The sequence below is a fragment of the Chiloscyllium plagiosum genome, unplaced genomic scaffold (assembly GCF_037043375.1).
Source record: "Chiloscyllium plagiosum isolate Xiang-an unplaced genomic scaffold, Cpla_swu_hap1 HiC_scaffold_20, whole genome shotgun sequence".
In the NCBI taxonomy this organism is placed as follows: domain Eukaryota; kingdom Metazoa; phylum Chordata; class Chondrichthyes; order Orectolobiformes; family Hemiscylliidae; genus Chiloscyllium; species Chiloscyllium plagiosum.
The window spans coordinates 49,375,260-49,391,651 of record NW_028270158.1 but is presented as its reverse complement, the minus strand read 5'-3'; the positions used below and the strand labels follow the sequence as shown (position 1 = coordinate 49,391,651).

The 16,392-nt window shown below is 46.7% G+C and overlaps 1 protein-coding gene across 4 annotated transcripts in view; it reads left to right on the top strand.

Moving 5' to 3' along the window:
• Nucleotides 1-16,392, top strand: part of tex2l (testis expressed 2, like) — a 112,750-nt gene that overhangs the window by 27,381 nt on the left and 68,977 nt on the right. For all 4 annotated transcript variants that reach the window (XM_087997923.1, XM_087997922.1, XM_043711317.2 and 1 more), the window contains exon 2: nucleotides 8,282-9,758. In XM_087997923.1, coding sequence (XP_087854049.1) covers nucleotides 8,282-9,758 — 1,477 coding nt within the window. The remainder of the gene's footprint in view (nucleotides 1-8,281; nucleotides 9,759-16,392) is intronic.

Genomic DNA, 16,392 nt, shown 5'->3' with positions numbered 1-16,392 from the left:
GTTCCTTGCATAACCAGAGTCTCAATATACAAATATTTTTGTCCTCAACCAGGTCAAAGCATATCATTGTTCCTTTGGTGTCACAGGATCAAAATCCTGGAATTTTGTGACAATATTTCCTTTGCTCAAGTAATAGCCAATCTTTGCGAGTAGATGAGAAAATGAGCGAGTTCATTTAAAACTTTTCATTTAGTTTTTTTGCAAGCTGTAAAGTTTTCTTTACAATCCGTGAGGGTTTGGTGAGGTGGGAGAAGTTTGAAACATAGAAACATCAAAAATAGATGCAGGAGAAGGCCATTCAGCCCTTTGAGCTTGCTCCACCTTTCAATATGATCATGGCTGACCATGAAATTTCAGTCTCCCATGCCCACAGCATCTCCTACCCCTTGATCCATTTAGCTGCAAGGATTACATCCAGCTCCCGCTTGAATATATCTAACAAACTGGCCGCAACAGTGTTTGGGAGTGATGAAAGTCTTAAAAATTAGACTGCCCACTCCAACCTACCTACTAGTTAAAATAACTGAGGCAGGAGGCTGGGTCAGAAACAGCCAGGACCCAAGGATGTAGCTGCCACTTTGAATCTTTAATGACGCTCCAAGACACATTATCTATCGGATTTAAACTACTGTTGATTTATTGAGCTTCCCAACTCTCCTGAGATCACTCCCCACCAACAACCTCCATTCCAGCCATCCTTCCTCATTCGTCCCAATCCCCCCTGCCTCTCAACTCAACCATACTCTCATCAAGTTCCGTCATCTCTGTATCAGGCTTCAATCTGTACACACAGGTTCCCAATCTGCGCTGGGCCTCATATTCAACTCCAGCTTTCTGGGATGGGCTAGCCTCCTGGGACATCATCTCTTCATCGAACACTCGACACCACTTTCTCTCCAGGTCCATATCCCTTCTCCCAACTCCTGAATCAACTCCCTTCTTGAGATCACCCCCCTCCCCCATCAAAACCTACATCATCTCCACATCACCCCATCACCCCACCAAAGTCATAGTCATACAGTCACACAGCATAGAAACAGACCTTTCTGTTCAATCAGTCCATGTTGAACATAATCTCAAATTAAGCTAGTCCAATCTGCTGCTCCTGTCCACCCTCTGTATAAAATATGTGCCCCTCAAATCTTTTTTAAAATCTTTCTCCTTTCATCTTTGAAATGTGCCCCTTAGTCTTGAAATCCCCCATCCTATGGAAAAAAAACCTCCCATTAACCCTATGTATATCCCTCATGATTTTATAAACTTCTATAAGGTCGCCTCCCAACCTCCCAGGGTCCAGTGGAAAAAGTCCCAGTCTATCCAGCCTTTCTTTATAACTCAAACCCTCTGAAACCGGCAATATCCTGGGAAATGTCCACACAAACTACTTCAATGATGCACTTCACAATAAATAACTTCAAATCAAACAGAAGAAAAACAAGGAACTGCTGATGCTGGAAATCAGAAACAAAAACAGAAATCGCTGGAAACATTCAACCAGTCTTGCAGCATCTGTGGAGAGAAACGAGTCAAGAGTGTGGTGCTGGAAAAGCACAGCAGGTCAGGCAGCATCCAAGAAGCAGGAGAATCGACGTTCCAGGCATAAGCCCTTCATCAGGAATGAGGCTTGTGGGTCAGGGGGCCTGAGAGATAAATGGGAGGGGGATGGGGCTGGGGGAAAGTAGCTGAAAATGTAATAGGTATTTGAAGGTGGGGATGAAGGTGATAGGTCAGAGAGGAGGGTGGAGTGTATAGTTAGGAAGGAAGATGAACAGGTCAAGAGGGTGGTGATGAGTTGGAGGCTTAGGACTTGGATAAGGTGGGGGGAGGGGAAATGAGAAAACTGGTGAAATCTACATTGATCCCGTGTGGTTGCAGTGTCCCGAGACGGAAGATGAGGCGTTCTTCCTCCAGGCGTCAGGTGGTTAGGGTTTGGTGGTGGAGGAGGGCCAGGACCTGCATGTCCTTGATGGAGTGGGAGGGGGAGTTAGCCACAGGATGGTGGGGTTGGTTGGTGCGGGTGTCCCAGGGATATTCTCTGAAATGATCCACAAGTTAGTGTCTTGTCTCCCAAATGTAGAGGAGACCACATTGAGGTTACAGTAGATGATCTGTGTGGAAGTACTGGTAAATTTCTGTTAAATGTGGAAGGAAAGCAGAATTAACTTTTTGGATCCAGAGACCCTGCTTCAGAACACAGCAGTCTGAATTGTTATGTAATGGATTCATTTAGCAAGTTATCTGTGCCAGCAATATTTTATAAGCCTTGTGAGAATGAATAATCATGTTGCCTTTGTTTTTGGCTTAGTACCTGACGGGAGAATGACCAGTGTCCTTAAAACATCCACATTAGCTGAGATGATGAATGGAAACTGAGTGTGGGATTGAACTGACAAATGTCTGCCCCCACCCAAGACCTGGGAGCATTACCACCCATGCTCACTGACAGATACACTCACTGTGCTGCCATAGTGCTAACTAACTATGTTAGCTTTTGTTCCATTCTTCAGTTATCAAGTTCCAACTTGAAATGAATTGCAACATAAGAATCTTGATGGATTTCTGCATCCCTAATTAATTAATTTATTAGTCTTGTGTGGTAAGCCTGGCAAGTTAGCTTCAGAATTTTTGTAAATGCTGACATGGTTCCCACTTTGTGACGATAGTGAAGCAACCGCGATTCTGAAAACTCTATTCCCAAATCAACACCTGACATTTTAGGGATGGTCAGGAGAGTGCGGGGGTATCAGTGTTGAATTATACGTTGCAAATCCACGGATCAAGGAAACAGTTATGCAAACAGAGTGGGGTTCCCTTTGCTGTCCATTGGGTTTGTTAAATGGAGACACCAATTTGCATGAAAGGCAGCCAAAATAAATTAGAACGGGTGGTCTGATTGGAAACCATAGAATCCCTACATGCAGAAGCAGGCCATTCAGCCCATCGGATCCACACTGACCCTCCAAAGAGCATCCAACCCAGACCCATCCCTTTATCTATCCCTGTAACCCTGCCTTTCCCATGGCTAACCCACCTAGCCTGCACACTATGGGGCAACTTAGCATGGTCAATCCAGCCTAACCTGCACATCTTTGGACTGTGGGAGGAAACCAGAGAACATGCAAACTCCACACAGGCAGTTACCCGAGGCTGGAATTGAACCTAGGTCCCTGATGCTGTGAGGTTACAGTGCTAACCCCTGAGCCACTGTGCCAGGAGTGTGTGAAGGGAGGGATATGCTGTGAGGAGTGAGGGCTGTAGATCTGATTTCCTTACAGTTGTAACTGTGGCGATTGTAATGAGGTCAGCCAGGTGGATCTCATTGAGTATGAGTTCCCTAATCGGGGCTGTTAATCTGATCCAATCAGGGAGCCCTGGCTGACAGATATAAACAGGAGTTTCAGGGGTTCTGTCACTCTAGGAGCTGGCTCTGTGCTAGCTGGGTCACTGTCATGTACTATGTATGTGTAAATAAAGGGTGACTTGGTGATGGCATACCAGCCTCTATGGAGTTAGTTCAGTAACAAAGTCCCAAATTAGACAGCACATTCTTCCAAGCTGGATTTATGGAGCTGGAAGAGTTTCTAAATCTGCACTCCTGATTCAGGAGCAAACATTTGGATCAACATCTAATCACTGATAACTCTATAACTGTATAAAAGCACAGAAACCTCCATGTTTATAGGTGTTACTCTATGTAAGGAATGTTCCTTCAGAAAACCGTTATTGAATAATATTGGCTCATTCTGAATAGTCAGGAAATATTCAAAAAGTACTCATCCTTGGGAGCTTGAGCAGATGGTGGAACTTAATTGAAATGAGACAAATATATAAAATTGTGCTTTATTTGTCCTGAGGAAAGGTCACCAGACCTGAAGCATTAACTCTGATTTCTCTCCACAGATGCTGACAGACCTGCTGAGCTTTTCTGGCAATTTCTTTTTTTGTTTCTGATTTATAGCATCCGCAGTTCTTTGGTTTTTATAAGATGGTTGTATTGGCTATAGGTGAATGCCAAGTTTATGCTTAGCTTTCATTTCAACATATAATGAGTTTCATCTGATTGCTAATCTAGGTATCACATTCAATTCATAATTGCTTTCAGGATCCTGTCTACTATTATTTAGTTCCAGCTTTCGTTAAAACTGGCAGGATTGTGCACACAAAGCTGTAATGTTGTAGATGACTCATCAAAAAAAACACTTCACCTTGTAAATAATGATGTTGCTGTTTTTATACTGTTACAGTTGCTATAACATGCAACAATCTCACAATCATTTCATTTTCTATTGACAATACCCACATGTTATAAAGGAATATGATTATCTTGTCATTGTTTCCAAGTCACCTCTTTGTGTTGAGAATCTCTGAGCATGAATAGCTCAATCAGAGTTTCTATAAACCTCCTGCAGCACTGACAAATGGGACTGACATAACCTGCCGGGAATTTAATACAAAACAGTCCATTCTGATCGGACCTCAGAAGAGAACAGTGCCTTCTTAAAGCATAAGATAGACTTCCACTATTTTGTCCTTAATAACAGACGACTCTGCAATATCACTGAGGGTGGAATTGAATGCTGCCTTTTATGAAGGAATGGGGCAGGGAATCCATTGCCTTCCTGACAAAGTCAAGGGAGGGAATGTCTCCCAGGTTATTGAGAGCCACTTAAGGGTCTCAGCCTGCACTGGCAGCAGCAAGAGAGCCCACACCACACGGGCAGGCCTCCGGATTCAGCCTGATGCCTCGGTTGGCAACCCAGTACCCCATGAACAACCCCACTGGCAGCATGGCTATAACTGCAGGGAGGTCACTCCCCCTCTCTCGGCCTTGGGTACTGTTGCTGATCACCTACAAACCCAGTTGTGAGCATTGCCAACACTTGACCACAGCTGATATGGGAAAAGCAGTGGTGGTTGGCCCACTCCTTGAGGCTATAGGGGAGATGTTGTTTTGCAGCTTCACTATGACTGTTGCTGAATTTTCCTTGTCTGCTGAATACGTTTTGGTTTGAGACCAGGATTTTGTATTTCTTTAAATTTCCCAACTCTTACCCGTTTTAAGTAGCTCATTTATCAATTTCCCTGGTTCTCCATGCCTCGCATGAATTTGCTCCTCCAATGTTTGCTTGTTTCCTCATATGATACTGTACAAAACAGAACTGCTTCAGTGACTATGCAGGAACAAAAAGATATTCTTTATGAATAAAGTATATTTTTGGAATTTAAAAAAATCAACAGTTTCCCAGAAATGTCAGGGAACTGAGGATCCCTTTTAAATCTTTCCCCAATCACCCTAAACCCATACCCTCTAGTTCTGGACTCCCCCACCGCAGGGAAAAGCCCTTGTCTATCTATCTTATCCATGCCCCTCATGTTTTTGTAAACCTCTATGAGGTCACCACCCCCCCCCACCCCACCCCCCCACCCCCCCCCCCACCCCCCCCCCCCCCCCCCCCCCCCCACCCACCCCCCCCCCCCCACCCCAGTCTCTGAGACTCCAGGGAAAATAGCCCCAGCCTAGGCAGCTTCTCCCTATAGCTCAAACCCTCCAACCCTGGCAACATCCTTGTAAATCTTTTCAGCACCCTCTCATAATTAACAACATCTCTTTTCTAAAGCAGGGAGACCAGAACTAGTTTCAGTAACGGTGAGCACCAAGTTATTATGGATTTTAGTTGCTTTTGTTTTTCAAAGTCTTGCTCACCAATGTCTTTTAAGAAAGAAAAGGCGCCATCCTTACCTGGTCTGACCTACATGTGACTCCAGACCCACAGCAATGTGGTTGACACTTCCCTTCAAGGGCAAAAAGGGGTGGGCACAAAATGGTGACTTTCCAGCGGCAACCACATCCCTTGGAAATAAAAGTTATCCTTTTTGGATTTCGGACTGTGGAGTGCTTAGGTCCAACTGTCTGGGCTCAACGCCTGTTTAGCTGTGAGCATGGCCTGAGAATGTTGGCTACCTTTGGCGAGACATTCAAATGCCTGCCATGCCTGTTCTTATCTGCCAGTCCTGAAATGCATGATTGTTCCAACTCTCTAGCTGCCAAATCTTACCATGTCTGAAGGCGGAATCTGTGGAATGTGTGCCTGAAAAATGTGGTCATTTTGTCACTCCCAATTCCTTCCAGCAAATGGTTTCCCACATTGTGGAATGTGGATCTCCAAGCAACTGGTTTATTTCATCTAAATAGCTGTCTCCCCTTGTGCCAAGAGGTTCTGCTGAGTGAGTCTTCACTCTGCCTCTGGAAGCTTACTTCACTCACCACAATTATAGGGATCAGATTCAACTCTCAAACCCAGTCCCTTATCTGTAAGGGTGAGAGTTACCTTCACTGAGCCAGAAAGAGCTGGCGTTCTCCCCAAGTGTCAAGGACAGTGTTAGCCTTCAGTGCTCCTCATTCACCTTTCCCTCCCATTGGACTCTCCTTAGACCCCCTTCTAGGTCAACAGGCATTTAAGGGAAGCCTGCTGATTCCCTGGTGATGTCTGTACAGTATCCTCTTCCTACACCCATTCTGCAGGGAAGTGGATCGACTGTATAAGGAAAGTTATAAGGAGAGGCTGGATGCACTGGGAGTTCTTTCAGCCCAGTGCAGGAGGTTGAAGTTTGTCAAAGTTTATAGAGGTCCTACAGACCTTACAGAGGTTTATTAAATCCTGAGTGATATACATTAGGCAGGTGTCTTTTCCCTAGGGTGGGGGATTTCAAGGCTGGGGGGCATATTTTTCAGGTGAGAGGAGAAAGACTTCTAAAAAAAAGACATGTGGGACTTCTTTTTTACACAGAGAGTAGGTTTGTGTGGGGGATGAACTTCCAGAGGAAGTGCTGGATGTGGGTACAGTCACAAAGTTCAAAAACACTTAGATAAGTACATGAATAACATGTGGGGTGGCACGGAGGCTCAACGGTTAGCATTGCTGCCTCACAGCGCCAGGGACCCAGGTTCGATTCCAGCCTCGGGCGACTGAGTGTGTGGAGTTTGCACATTCTTCCTGTGTCTGCGTGGGTTTCCTCCGGGTGCTCCGGTTTCTTCCCACAGTCCAAAGATGCGCAGGTCAGGTGAATTAGCCATGCTAAATTGCCCCTAGTGTTAGGTGTAGGGGAATGGGTCTGGGTGGGTTACTCTCTGAAGGAGAAAGTGAGGTCTGCAGATGCTGGAGATCAGAGCTGGAAATGTGTTGCTGGAAAAGCGCAGCAGGTCAGGCAGCATCCAGGGAACAGGAGAATCGACGTTTCGGGCATAAGCCCTTCTTCAGGAATGAGGAAAGTTGGTCCAGCAGGCTAAGATAAAAGGTAGGGAGGAGGGACTTGGGGGAGGGGCGTCGGAAATGTGATAGGTGGAAAGAGGTCAAGGTGAGGGTGATAGGTCAGACTGGGGTGGGGGCGGAGAGGTCGGGAAGAAGATCTCAGGTTAGGAAGGCGGTGCTGAATTATGTGTGAAGGGTCAGTGTGGACTGGTTGGGCCGAAGAGCCTGTTCCCACACTGTTGGGAATCTAATCTAATCAAAAAACAAAGATTTGGATGAATATCGGCGGCACGGTGACCCAGTGGTTAGCACTGCTGCCTCACAGCACGAGAGTCCCAGGCTCGATTCCAACCTCGGGTGACTTTCTGTGTGACGTTTGCATGTTCTCTCTGTGTCTGTGTGGGTTTCCTCCGGTTTCCTCCTGCAGGTCAGGTGAATTGGCCATGCTAAATTGCCCATAGTGTTAGGTGCATTAGTCAGAGTGAAATGGGTCTCGGTGGCTGTTTCCACACTGTAGGGAATCTAATCTAATCTAATATGAACTAGGCACTGGCAGGTGGGACTAGTTTAGTTTGAAATTATGATGGGCATCGACTGGGTGGACAGAATGGTCTGTTCCATGCTGTCTGATTTTATGACTCCATAATTGTATGTAAATGGGGCCCTGAATTTAAAATATCCCAGAATTGCAGGTGATGTGAATATGTCTTTTGATGTTTCTGAGGGTGACCGTAGGCGTCAAGGCAGAATGACGAAACTTAAATCATCAAAATTATTCAAGGGCATGAGGCATCCGCACAGAATTTGTCAAGAACTCCATTGTGAGATTGGTAGTTGATTGCAAAGCCACAACAATCTTTACAATTATAGTTGCAGTCTATTTTTATTGAAAATGTCAAATTAATAACTACGTTGGGAGAATCCACCAGGAGCCACAGAGGGACTTATCATCAAGATGAGAAGGTATGGGCCCAAAAACCTTCCATCAGAGTGACGGATTGATTAAAATAACACTTGCATTTCTCTTTCAGAAACTCTGACCCAGTCTTCAGCGTGCAAGCGATGGCAAATTTCGGAAGTGAGGGGCAGGACCATGAAATGCTGTTACCCCCATCCTGCTCTCCAACAATGCCCAACATCCAAGAGGAGGGACACAAACCACAGGAGCATCCCGCTGTATCCCAGGGCAAAGGCATTGTTATCCATTTAACTTCTCCAGCGAGGTGTGGAGACTGGGAGAGTTCAGAAGGCAAGGGACTGAGCTGCTCAATGGCTAGGGAGGACATTGGAATAACCACGGCAGAGGGGAATGAAGGGACAGCAGAAGAAAGTGTTCGCAATGGTGAGGAACACGTGAATGTGCCGGCTTCATCCCTCCCGTCTTCTCCTTTGATTCCCGGCTTATTAGGCGAATTCCTTTTTCCAACTGTAACCTCCCCTCTGGCATCCTCAGTGAACTCCTGTGGCTCTTCTGAAGCGATGCCTTTGATCAGCCTGGTCAAATCCCTGTCCACGGAAATCGAGTCCAAGGACACGTCTTCTCTGAGGCCGAAGCCTTTGCTGAACCTGGTCAAGTCCATCTCCACCGAAATTTCACGGCACGAGCCAGAGGTTACACAGTCAAAGTCGGACTCGAAGCTGAACCTGTATCTCTGGCGGCAGTTAACCCAGCCCAAGGGGAGAAATGGAGATTCCAAGACCGCTCCACCATCGCCACTGCTTTCACCCACCGAGAGCAAGATCAGTTTCTTCAAGGTGCCCGAAGTTGAAGCCAAGCTTGAAGACACCAAAAGAAAGTTCTCCGAGGCTCTCCAGGAGCCATTGAACATGCTAAGCAAGATAATTGGAGATGAAAGTAGTGGTAGCCCCAAATCTAAAGCATCGCAGTCGAACACCAGTGGCACAGGCTCCTTCTGTACCCCTAATGCTGAAGACTGCAGCAATGATCCCTGTAGCAAGAATAAAAGGCCTGGCTTTGATAAGTTCAGAATAGAGATGCTTAAATCCGAAAAGCGAGAGGCCGGTAGGCCACCTCATGCCGAGGTGTCTTCCCCAGGAAGACATGCGAAAGGAAAACAGAGGAAACAATGTCTGCCCTTTCCACAGGGTTATGGGGACACCAGTAGCCCGAGGTACGAGATCTGTTCAGATGGAGATGTGCTACAGGTCGTAGAAGCGGAGCCCAGTGAGGACAGTGTGTGGTGTGGACATGATGCTACATGCCCCTACTCCAGTCGGGCCTTGACCCCACTCCAACCTTCTCGAAAAGTGCCAAGTAAAACTCTGATGTGTTTTGTCACCCTGGCCTACAGCTACTTTGTATTACCACTGCCATCGTTCCTGTCTGGCCTCTGCATCGGACTTGCCTGTGGATTTATGATGGGCCTACTCATCATTTCACTGCAGACACCAAGGCTTCCACAACCCAACCGTGTAATCCTGCTGGGTAACGAACCTCCGCAGTCGGAGAACATAGTTAGGGAACCCAAGGATTCCGAGACTGTCAAGGTAAAGGGCTGCAATTCTTTTCCTGGAGTTGGCTTTAATATTTTACACACAGTCTTTGAGTCAAAATCTAGGAATTCCCTTCCTAACACTGAAACATAGAAACGTAGAAAATAGGTGCAGGAATAGACCATTCGCCCCTTCGAGCTTGCACCACCATTCATGGCTGCTCATGCGATTTCAGCGTCTCATCTCCCCTTTCTCTCTTTGTCCCTTCAGCTGCAAGGGCCATGTCCAGCTCCCTCTTGAATCTATCTAACGAACTGGCCCCAACAGCTTCCTGTGGGAGAGAATTCCACAGGTTCACAACTCTCCATGCGAAGACATTCTTCCTCATCTCAGTCCTGAATGGCTTCCCCTTATTCTTAAACGGTGACCCCTAGTTCTGGACTTCCCAACATCCAGAACATTCTTGCTGCATCTAGTCTGTCCAGTCCCATCAGGATTTAATACATTTCTATGGGATCCTAGCCATCCCCTTCATTCTAAATTCCAGCGAGTACAAACCCAGTTGATCCAGTCTTCCTTCATATCTGAGACACCATTTCGACTGCAGCAGTTCAAGAAGATTTTCCACCACCATCTTCTCAAGGGTAATTAGGGATGGGCAATAAATGCTGGGTGAGCCAGTGACACCCAAATCACATCAACGACCACATTTTAAAAATCCTCAAATTAGGTTTTACAAAATTAACGTTCTTCCTCTTTGTGAAAAACACTTTAATTATTAAGCATGACAATTCAATTATAATATCATGAGCATTACTTTCGTTATGTGGCAGGAAAGAGAGAATCTTTGAAGCATCTCTTCCCCTATCGATATACTGCTAAAGAATTAAATAACACAGTTGGCTGGAAGGTGTTGCGAAGGAATACCAATTCGATTCCTGTGCCAGCTGACATAATTCCTTGCCTTTTCCCATAGTGCTATCATGGCTTGGACCACTATTTGCAGCCTTCAGATCATCAGAGTTACATTTAGAGAAATGTGCTGTAATGAAACCAGAAAGCAACAGAACCTGCCAGGCTAATACCAAAGGAAAGAGATGGTTTGCTATAACATTTTGTTGTGTATGATTTTACATAAGAAAAAACCCACATTCTTTAAATTCCATTTATTTTTGTATGCCCAAAATAAATTAGATTAGATTACCTATGGTATGGAAACAGACCCTTCGACCCAACAAAGTCCACACACCGACCCTCCAAAAAGTAACCCACCCAGACCCATTCCCCTACCCTACATTTACCCCTGAGTAATGTACGTAACACTATGGGCAATTTAGCATGTCCAGTTCGCCTAACCTGCTCACCTTTGGACTGTGGGAAGAAACCTGAGCACCTGGAGGAAACCCACACAGACATGAGGAGAATGTGCAAACTCCACGCAGACAGTCACCTGAGGCAGGAATCGAACCCAAGCCCCGGGAGCTGGGAGGCAGCAATGCTAACCACTGAGCCACAGTGCCGCCCTAACCCATTGGTTGATGCACTCAAGCTACGGAGAGGTTCTCAGGATTAAACAACCATGAGATGCAATACTTGATAATCATTAAAAACCAACCCTTTCCTAACCACCATTGGTCTTGAGGAAGGGCCACTGAACCCGAAACGTTAACCCTGCTTTCTCTGCACAGATGCTGCTGAGCTTTTCCAGCAATTTCTGTTTTTGTTTCTGATTTTCAATGTCCGCGCTTCTTTCGGCTTTTACTTAACAATCATTGGCTGCTTCATTGTTACAGTAAGCTTGGGCTTTTATTTTGCCTCCCTCTTACAGTGGTCGACCCGAAGGTAAGTGGATTACTGTGGTCCAACTATTACAGAACAACCTCAATTATCTGAACATCAATTATCTGAATTTCGGATTATCTGAACAAGATCTCAAGGTCCTTTAAAAACAGCATTAGGTAGCTCAGCAGTTAACCGGCATTATGGCTTGCATTGCCGGATAACCGGGGTATGTTCAGATAACCAGCACTCATAAATTACCGCTTGCTTACGATCAGATTAATTATCCGAACAAAATACTCCCCGCCCGTCTCAACTAGATAATCGAGGTTGTTCTGTATAGCCAGGTGAACTCTCTTCAGTGAGTGAGATTATCGGATGCATCAGCACATGCTCTTGCCCTGACCCACGTTAGTGACAAAAGTGCTTCCTCTGTTGCCTCTTTAATCTGGATTGGGGTGGGGTCTGGGGAGAACGTGGATGTTGAAAATGGTGGAAGAGAGTTCCGCAGGGTGGGGGGTGGGATTGCACAGTTCCCAAAATCATTCCTTCTGAGTTCAATCCAGTCATTTGACTTTTGAACAAAGCATGGGGTTGCATCATCAAGATATCAGAGAACAGCTGGTCAGAATACTGTGGGTGCTGCTCTCACTGTACAACCTAAAGAAAAGCAGCTGGAGAGTAGAAAATAGGATCATGCTGCAAAAGGGACTAGTGGATTAAGCATGGAAGAAAGTCATTCAGCCCACAGTGTTAGATCTTTGCTTGGGAAATCAGACTGAGCCTGCCTTCTCCCCATGGTCTTATACATTCCTGCAATTTAACTATTTATTCAATTTCCCTGAAATGGTTTCTGCCTTAAAATTACTGCAGCGGACCACTCTCTGTTAGCGGTGCAAGTAGCCTTCGATGATCATGTTGGATCTTCAGTGATAGGCAGACAGGGAGTAGCACACAACTTTGTACAGGGGAGCAGGTTAGAGTGTATCCAGTTGGCCAGTGCCTGGGACGTGAACCACAGAATCCCTACAATGTGGAAACAGGCCCTTCGGCCCTATCAAGTCCACACCGACTCTCTGAAGAATAACCTACCCAGACCCACTCTCCTATGACTCTACATTTACCTCAGACTAATGCACCTAATATGCACATTTCTGAACAGTATGGGCAATGTAGAATTGCCAATTCACCTAACCTGCACATCTTTAGACTGTGGGAGGAAACTGGAGCAGACATAGTGCGAATGTGCAAACTGCACACAGACAGCTGCTCGAGGCTGGAATTGAACCCAGGTCCCTGACACTGTGAGGCAGCAGTGCTAACCACTGAGCCACCGTGCCGCCTAAAGGCCAACATCGTCGTTATGGGTCTGAAGGATCCCTCCTGCACTCCTCCTGGGTTCAAAAACGGAAGTCGAAAAGTCTAAACTTACCTCGGAAGCTTCTTCAGTTTCCCAATTCTTTTCACCTGCCGGGATAAAAGCTGAATGAAAATCAGTATTTTGAGACACTATCCAGCACCACCCCGCTTCGCCCCCCTCCTACTCCACACACCCCCCCCTCCCCACCACGGAGTTGTGCATGAGGACCTGGGCTTTGGGAAAGCACATATGTTGTCTCCTTGGAAGCCTCACTACGGAAATGGCAAAATCCAAGCGATTCTCCTCTGGTTAGTAACATAGGTCATCGTAACTGCACAGCCACCCGTCAGATGGAAACCTGCAGTCCTCCTGCTCTTATTGATATTTTTCAGGCACAACCTCTAGTTGACAAATGTTGAAAATTGTACACTTATTGTCACGTGTCTAAAGTATCATGTTGTGAACTCTCGTTGTTTCTAGTTCACCATCTCAATTGTTAATAGAGTCATAGAGATGTACAGCACGGAAACAGACCCTTGGGTCCAACCCATTATTGCCGACTAGATATCCCGACCCAATCTAGTCTCACCTGCCAGCATCCGGCCCATATCCCTCCAAACCCTTCCTATTCAAACACCCATCCAAGTGCCTCTTAAATGTTGCAATTGTACCAGCCTCCACCACTTCCCCTGGCAGCTCATTCCATACATGCACCACCCTCTGTTTGAAAACGTTGCCCCTTAGGTCTCATTTATATCTTTCCCCTCTCACCCTAAACCTATGCCCTCTAGTTCTGGACTCCCCGATCCCAGGGAAAAGACTTTGTCTATTTACCCTAACCATGCCCCTCATGATTTTTAAACCTCTATAAGGTCACCCCTCAGCCTCCAACATTCCAGGGAAAACAGCCCCAGCCAATTCAGCCTCTCCCTATAGCTCAAATCCTCCAACCCTGGCAACATCCTTGTAAATCTTTTCTGAACCCTTTCAAGTTTCACAACATCTTCCCGATAGGAAGGAGACCAGAATTGCACGCAATATTCTAACAGTGGCCTCACCAATGTCCTGTACAGATGCAACATGACCTCCCAACTCCTGTACTCAATACTCTGACCAATAAAGGAAAGCATACCAAACGCCTTCCTCATTATCCTATCTAACTGCGACTCCACTTTCAAGGAGCTATGAACCTGCACTCCAAGGTCTCTTTGTTCAGCAACACTCCCCAGGACCTTACCATTAAGTGTGTAAGTCCTGCTAAGATTTGCTTTCCCAAAATGCAGCATTGTTCTGCTGGGGAGAATATAATCTTTCATGCTTCAGGTCAGTTAAGCGATTATTAAGATAGGAGTGCATCTGATCAGTGAGTTTATCCACATAATTGCACACAGTTGTTGTTTATAGAAATATGAACAACTTTGCCTTGAAGTTTATTTCTAAGTATGCTTTTGGTTTCCACAACTCACATAACACGGGCGGCACGGTGGCACAGTGGTTAGCACTGCTGCCTCACAGCGCCAGAGACCCGGGTTCAATTCCCGCCTCAGGTGACCGACTGTGTGGAGTTTGCACATTCTCCCCGTGTCTGCGTGGGTTTCCTCCGGGTGCTCCGGTTTCCTCCCACACTCCAAAAATGTGCAGGTTAGGTGAATTGGCCATGCTAAATTGCCTGTAGTGTTAGGTGCAGGGGTAAATGTAGTCTGGGTGGGTGCGCTTCGGCGGGTCGGTGTGGACTTGTTGGGCCGAAGAGCCTGTTTCCACACTGTAAGTAATCTAATTGCAAGATGATTAGGGGGTTAGATAGGGTTGACAGTGTGAACCTTTTCCCGCGTATGGAGTCGGGTATTACAAGGGGGCATAGCTTTAAATTAAGGGGGGGTAGATATAGGACTGAAGTTAGGGGTAGGTTCTTCACTCAGCGAGTCGTAAGTTCATGGAATGCCCTGCCAGTAGCAGTGGTGGACTCTCCCTCTTTATGGGCATTTAAGCGGGCATTGGATAGGTATATGGAGGATAGTGGGTTAGTATAGGTTAGGTGGGCTTGGATCGGCGCAACATCGAGGGCCAAAGGGCCTGTACTGCGCTGTATTCTTCTATGTTCTATGTTCTTCTATGTTAATCTAATCTAATCTAATCTAATAACACAAAACTAGATTGTCAACGTTTACGCCATCAGGTACGTTTGGTAGTGATGTGATACTCCAGGTTTGAAGGCATTGCAAGGCACTGACAGGTACTAGATTCCATATCCGCCACAGATTCACCTGCACTTCCACACACATCATCTATTGCATCCTCTGCACCCGATGTGGCCTCCTCTATATTGGGGAGACAGGCCGCCTACTTGCGGAGCGTTTCAGAGAACATCTCTGGGACACCCGGACCAACCAACCCAACCACCCTGTGGCTCAACACTTCAACTCCCCCTCCCACTCCACCAAGGATATGCAGGTCTTTGGACTCCTCCATCGCCAGCCCACAACAACACGACGGTTGGAGGAAGAGCGCCTCATCTTCCGCCTCGGAAACCTCCAACCACAAGGGATGAACTCGGATTTCACCAGTTTCCTCATTTCCCCTACCCCCACCTTGTCTCAGTCAAATCCATCGAATTCAGCTCCGCCTTCCTAACCTGCAATCTTCTTCCTGACCTCTCCGCCCACACCCCAGTCTGATCTATCACCCTCACCTTGACCTCTTTCCACCTATCACATTTCCGATGCCCTTCCCCCAAGTCCCTCCTCCCTACCTTTTATCTTAGCCTGCTGGACAAACTTTCCTCATTCCTGAAGAAGGGCTTATGCCCGAAACGTCAATTCTCCTGTTCCCTGGATGCTGCCTGACCTGCTGCGCTTCTCCAGCAACACATTTTCAGCACTGACAGGTACTGTCTACTGTGGTTGCATGAATTTAACGCAGAGAGATACATATGGACACAAATCACTATTTCACTGAATCACAGAATGTTACCATCTCTGACACCTCCCTCCCCTTCCTGGACCTCTCCATCTCCATTAATGACGACTGACTTGACACCGACATTTCTTACAAACCCACCGACTCCCACAGCTACCTGGATTACACCTCTTCCCACCCTACCTCCTGCAAAAATGCCATCCCATATTCCCAATTCCTCTGCCTCCGCCGTATCTGCTCCCAGGAGGACCAGTTCCACCATAGAACACACCAGATGGCCTCCTTCTTTAGAGACCGCAATTTCCCTTCCCACGTGGTTAAAGATGCCCTCCAATGCATCTCGTTCACATCCCGCACCTCCGCCCTCAGACCCCACCCCTCCAACCATAACAAGGACAGAACGCCCTGGTGCTCACCTTCCACCCTACCAACCTTCGCATTAACCAAATCATCTGCCGACATTTCCGCCACCTCCAAACGGACCCCACCACCAGGGATATATTTCCCTCCCCACCCCTGTCCGCCTTCCGCAAAGACCGTTCCCTCCGTGACTACCTGGTCAGGTCCACGCCCCCCCAACAACCCACCCTCCCATCCTGGCACTTGCCCCTGCCACCGCAGGAACTGTAAAAT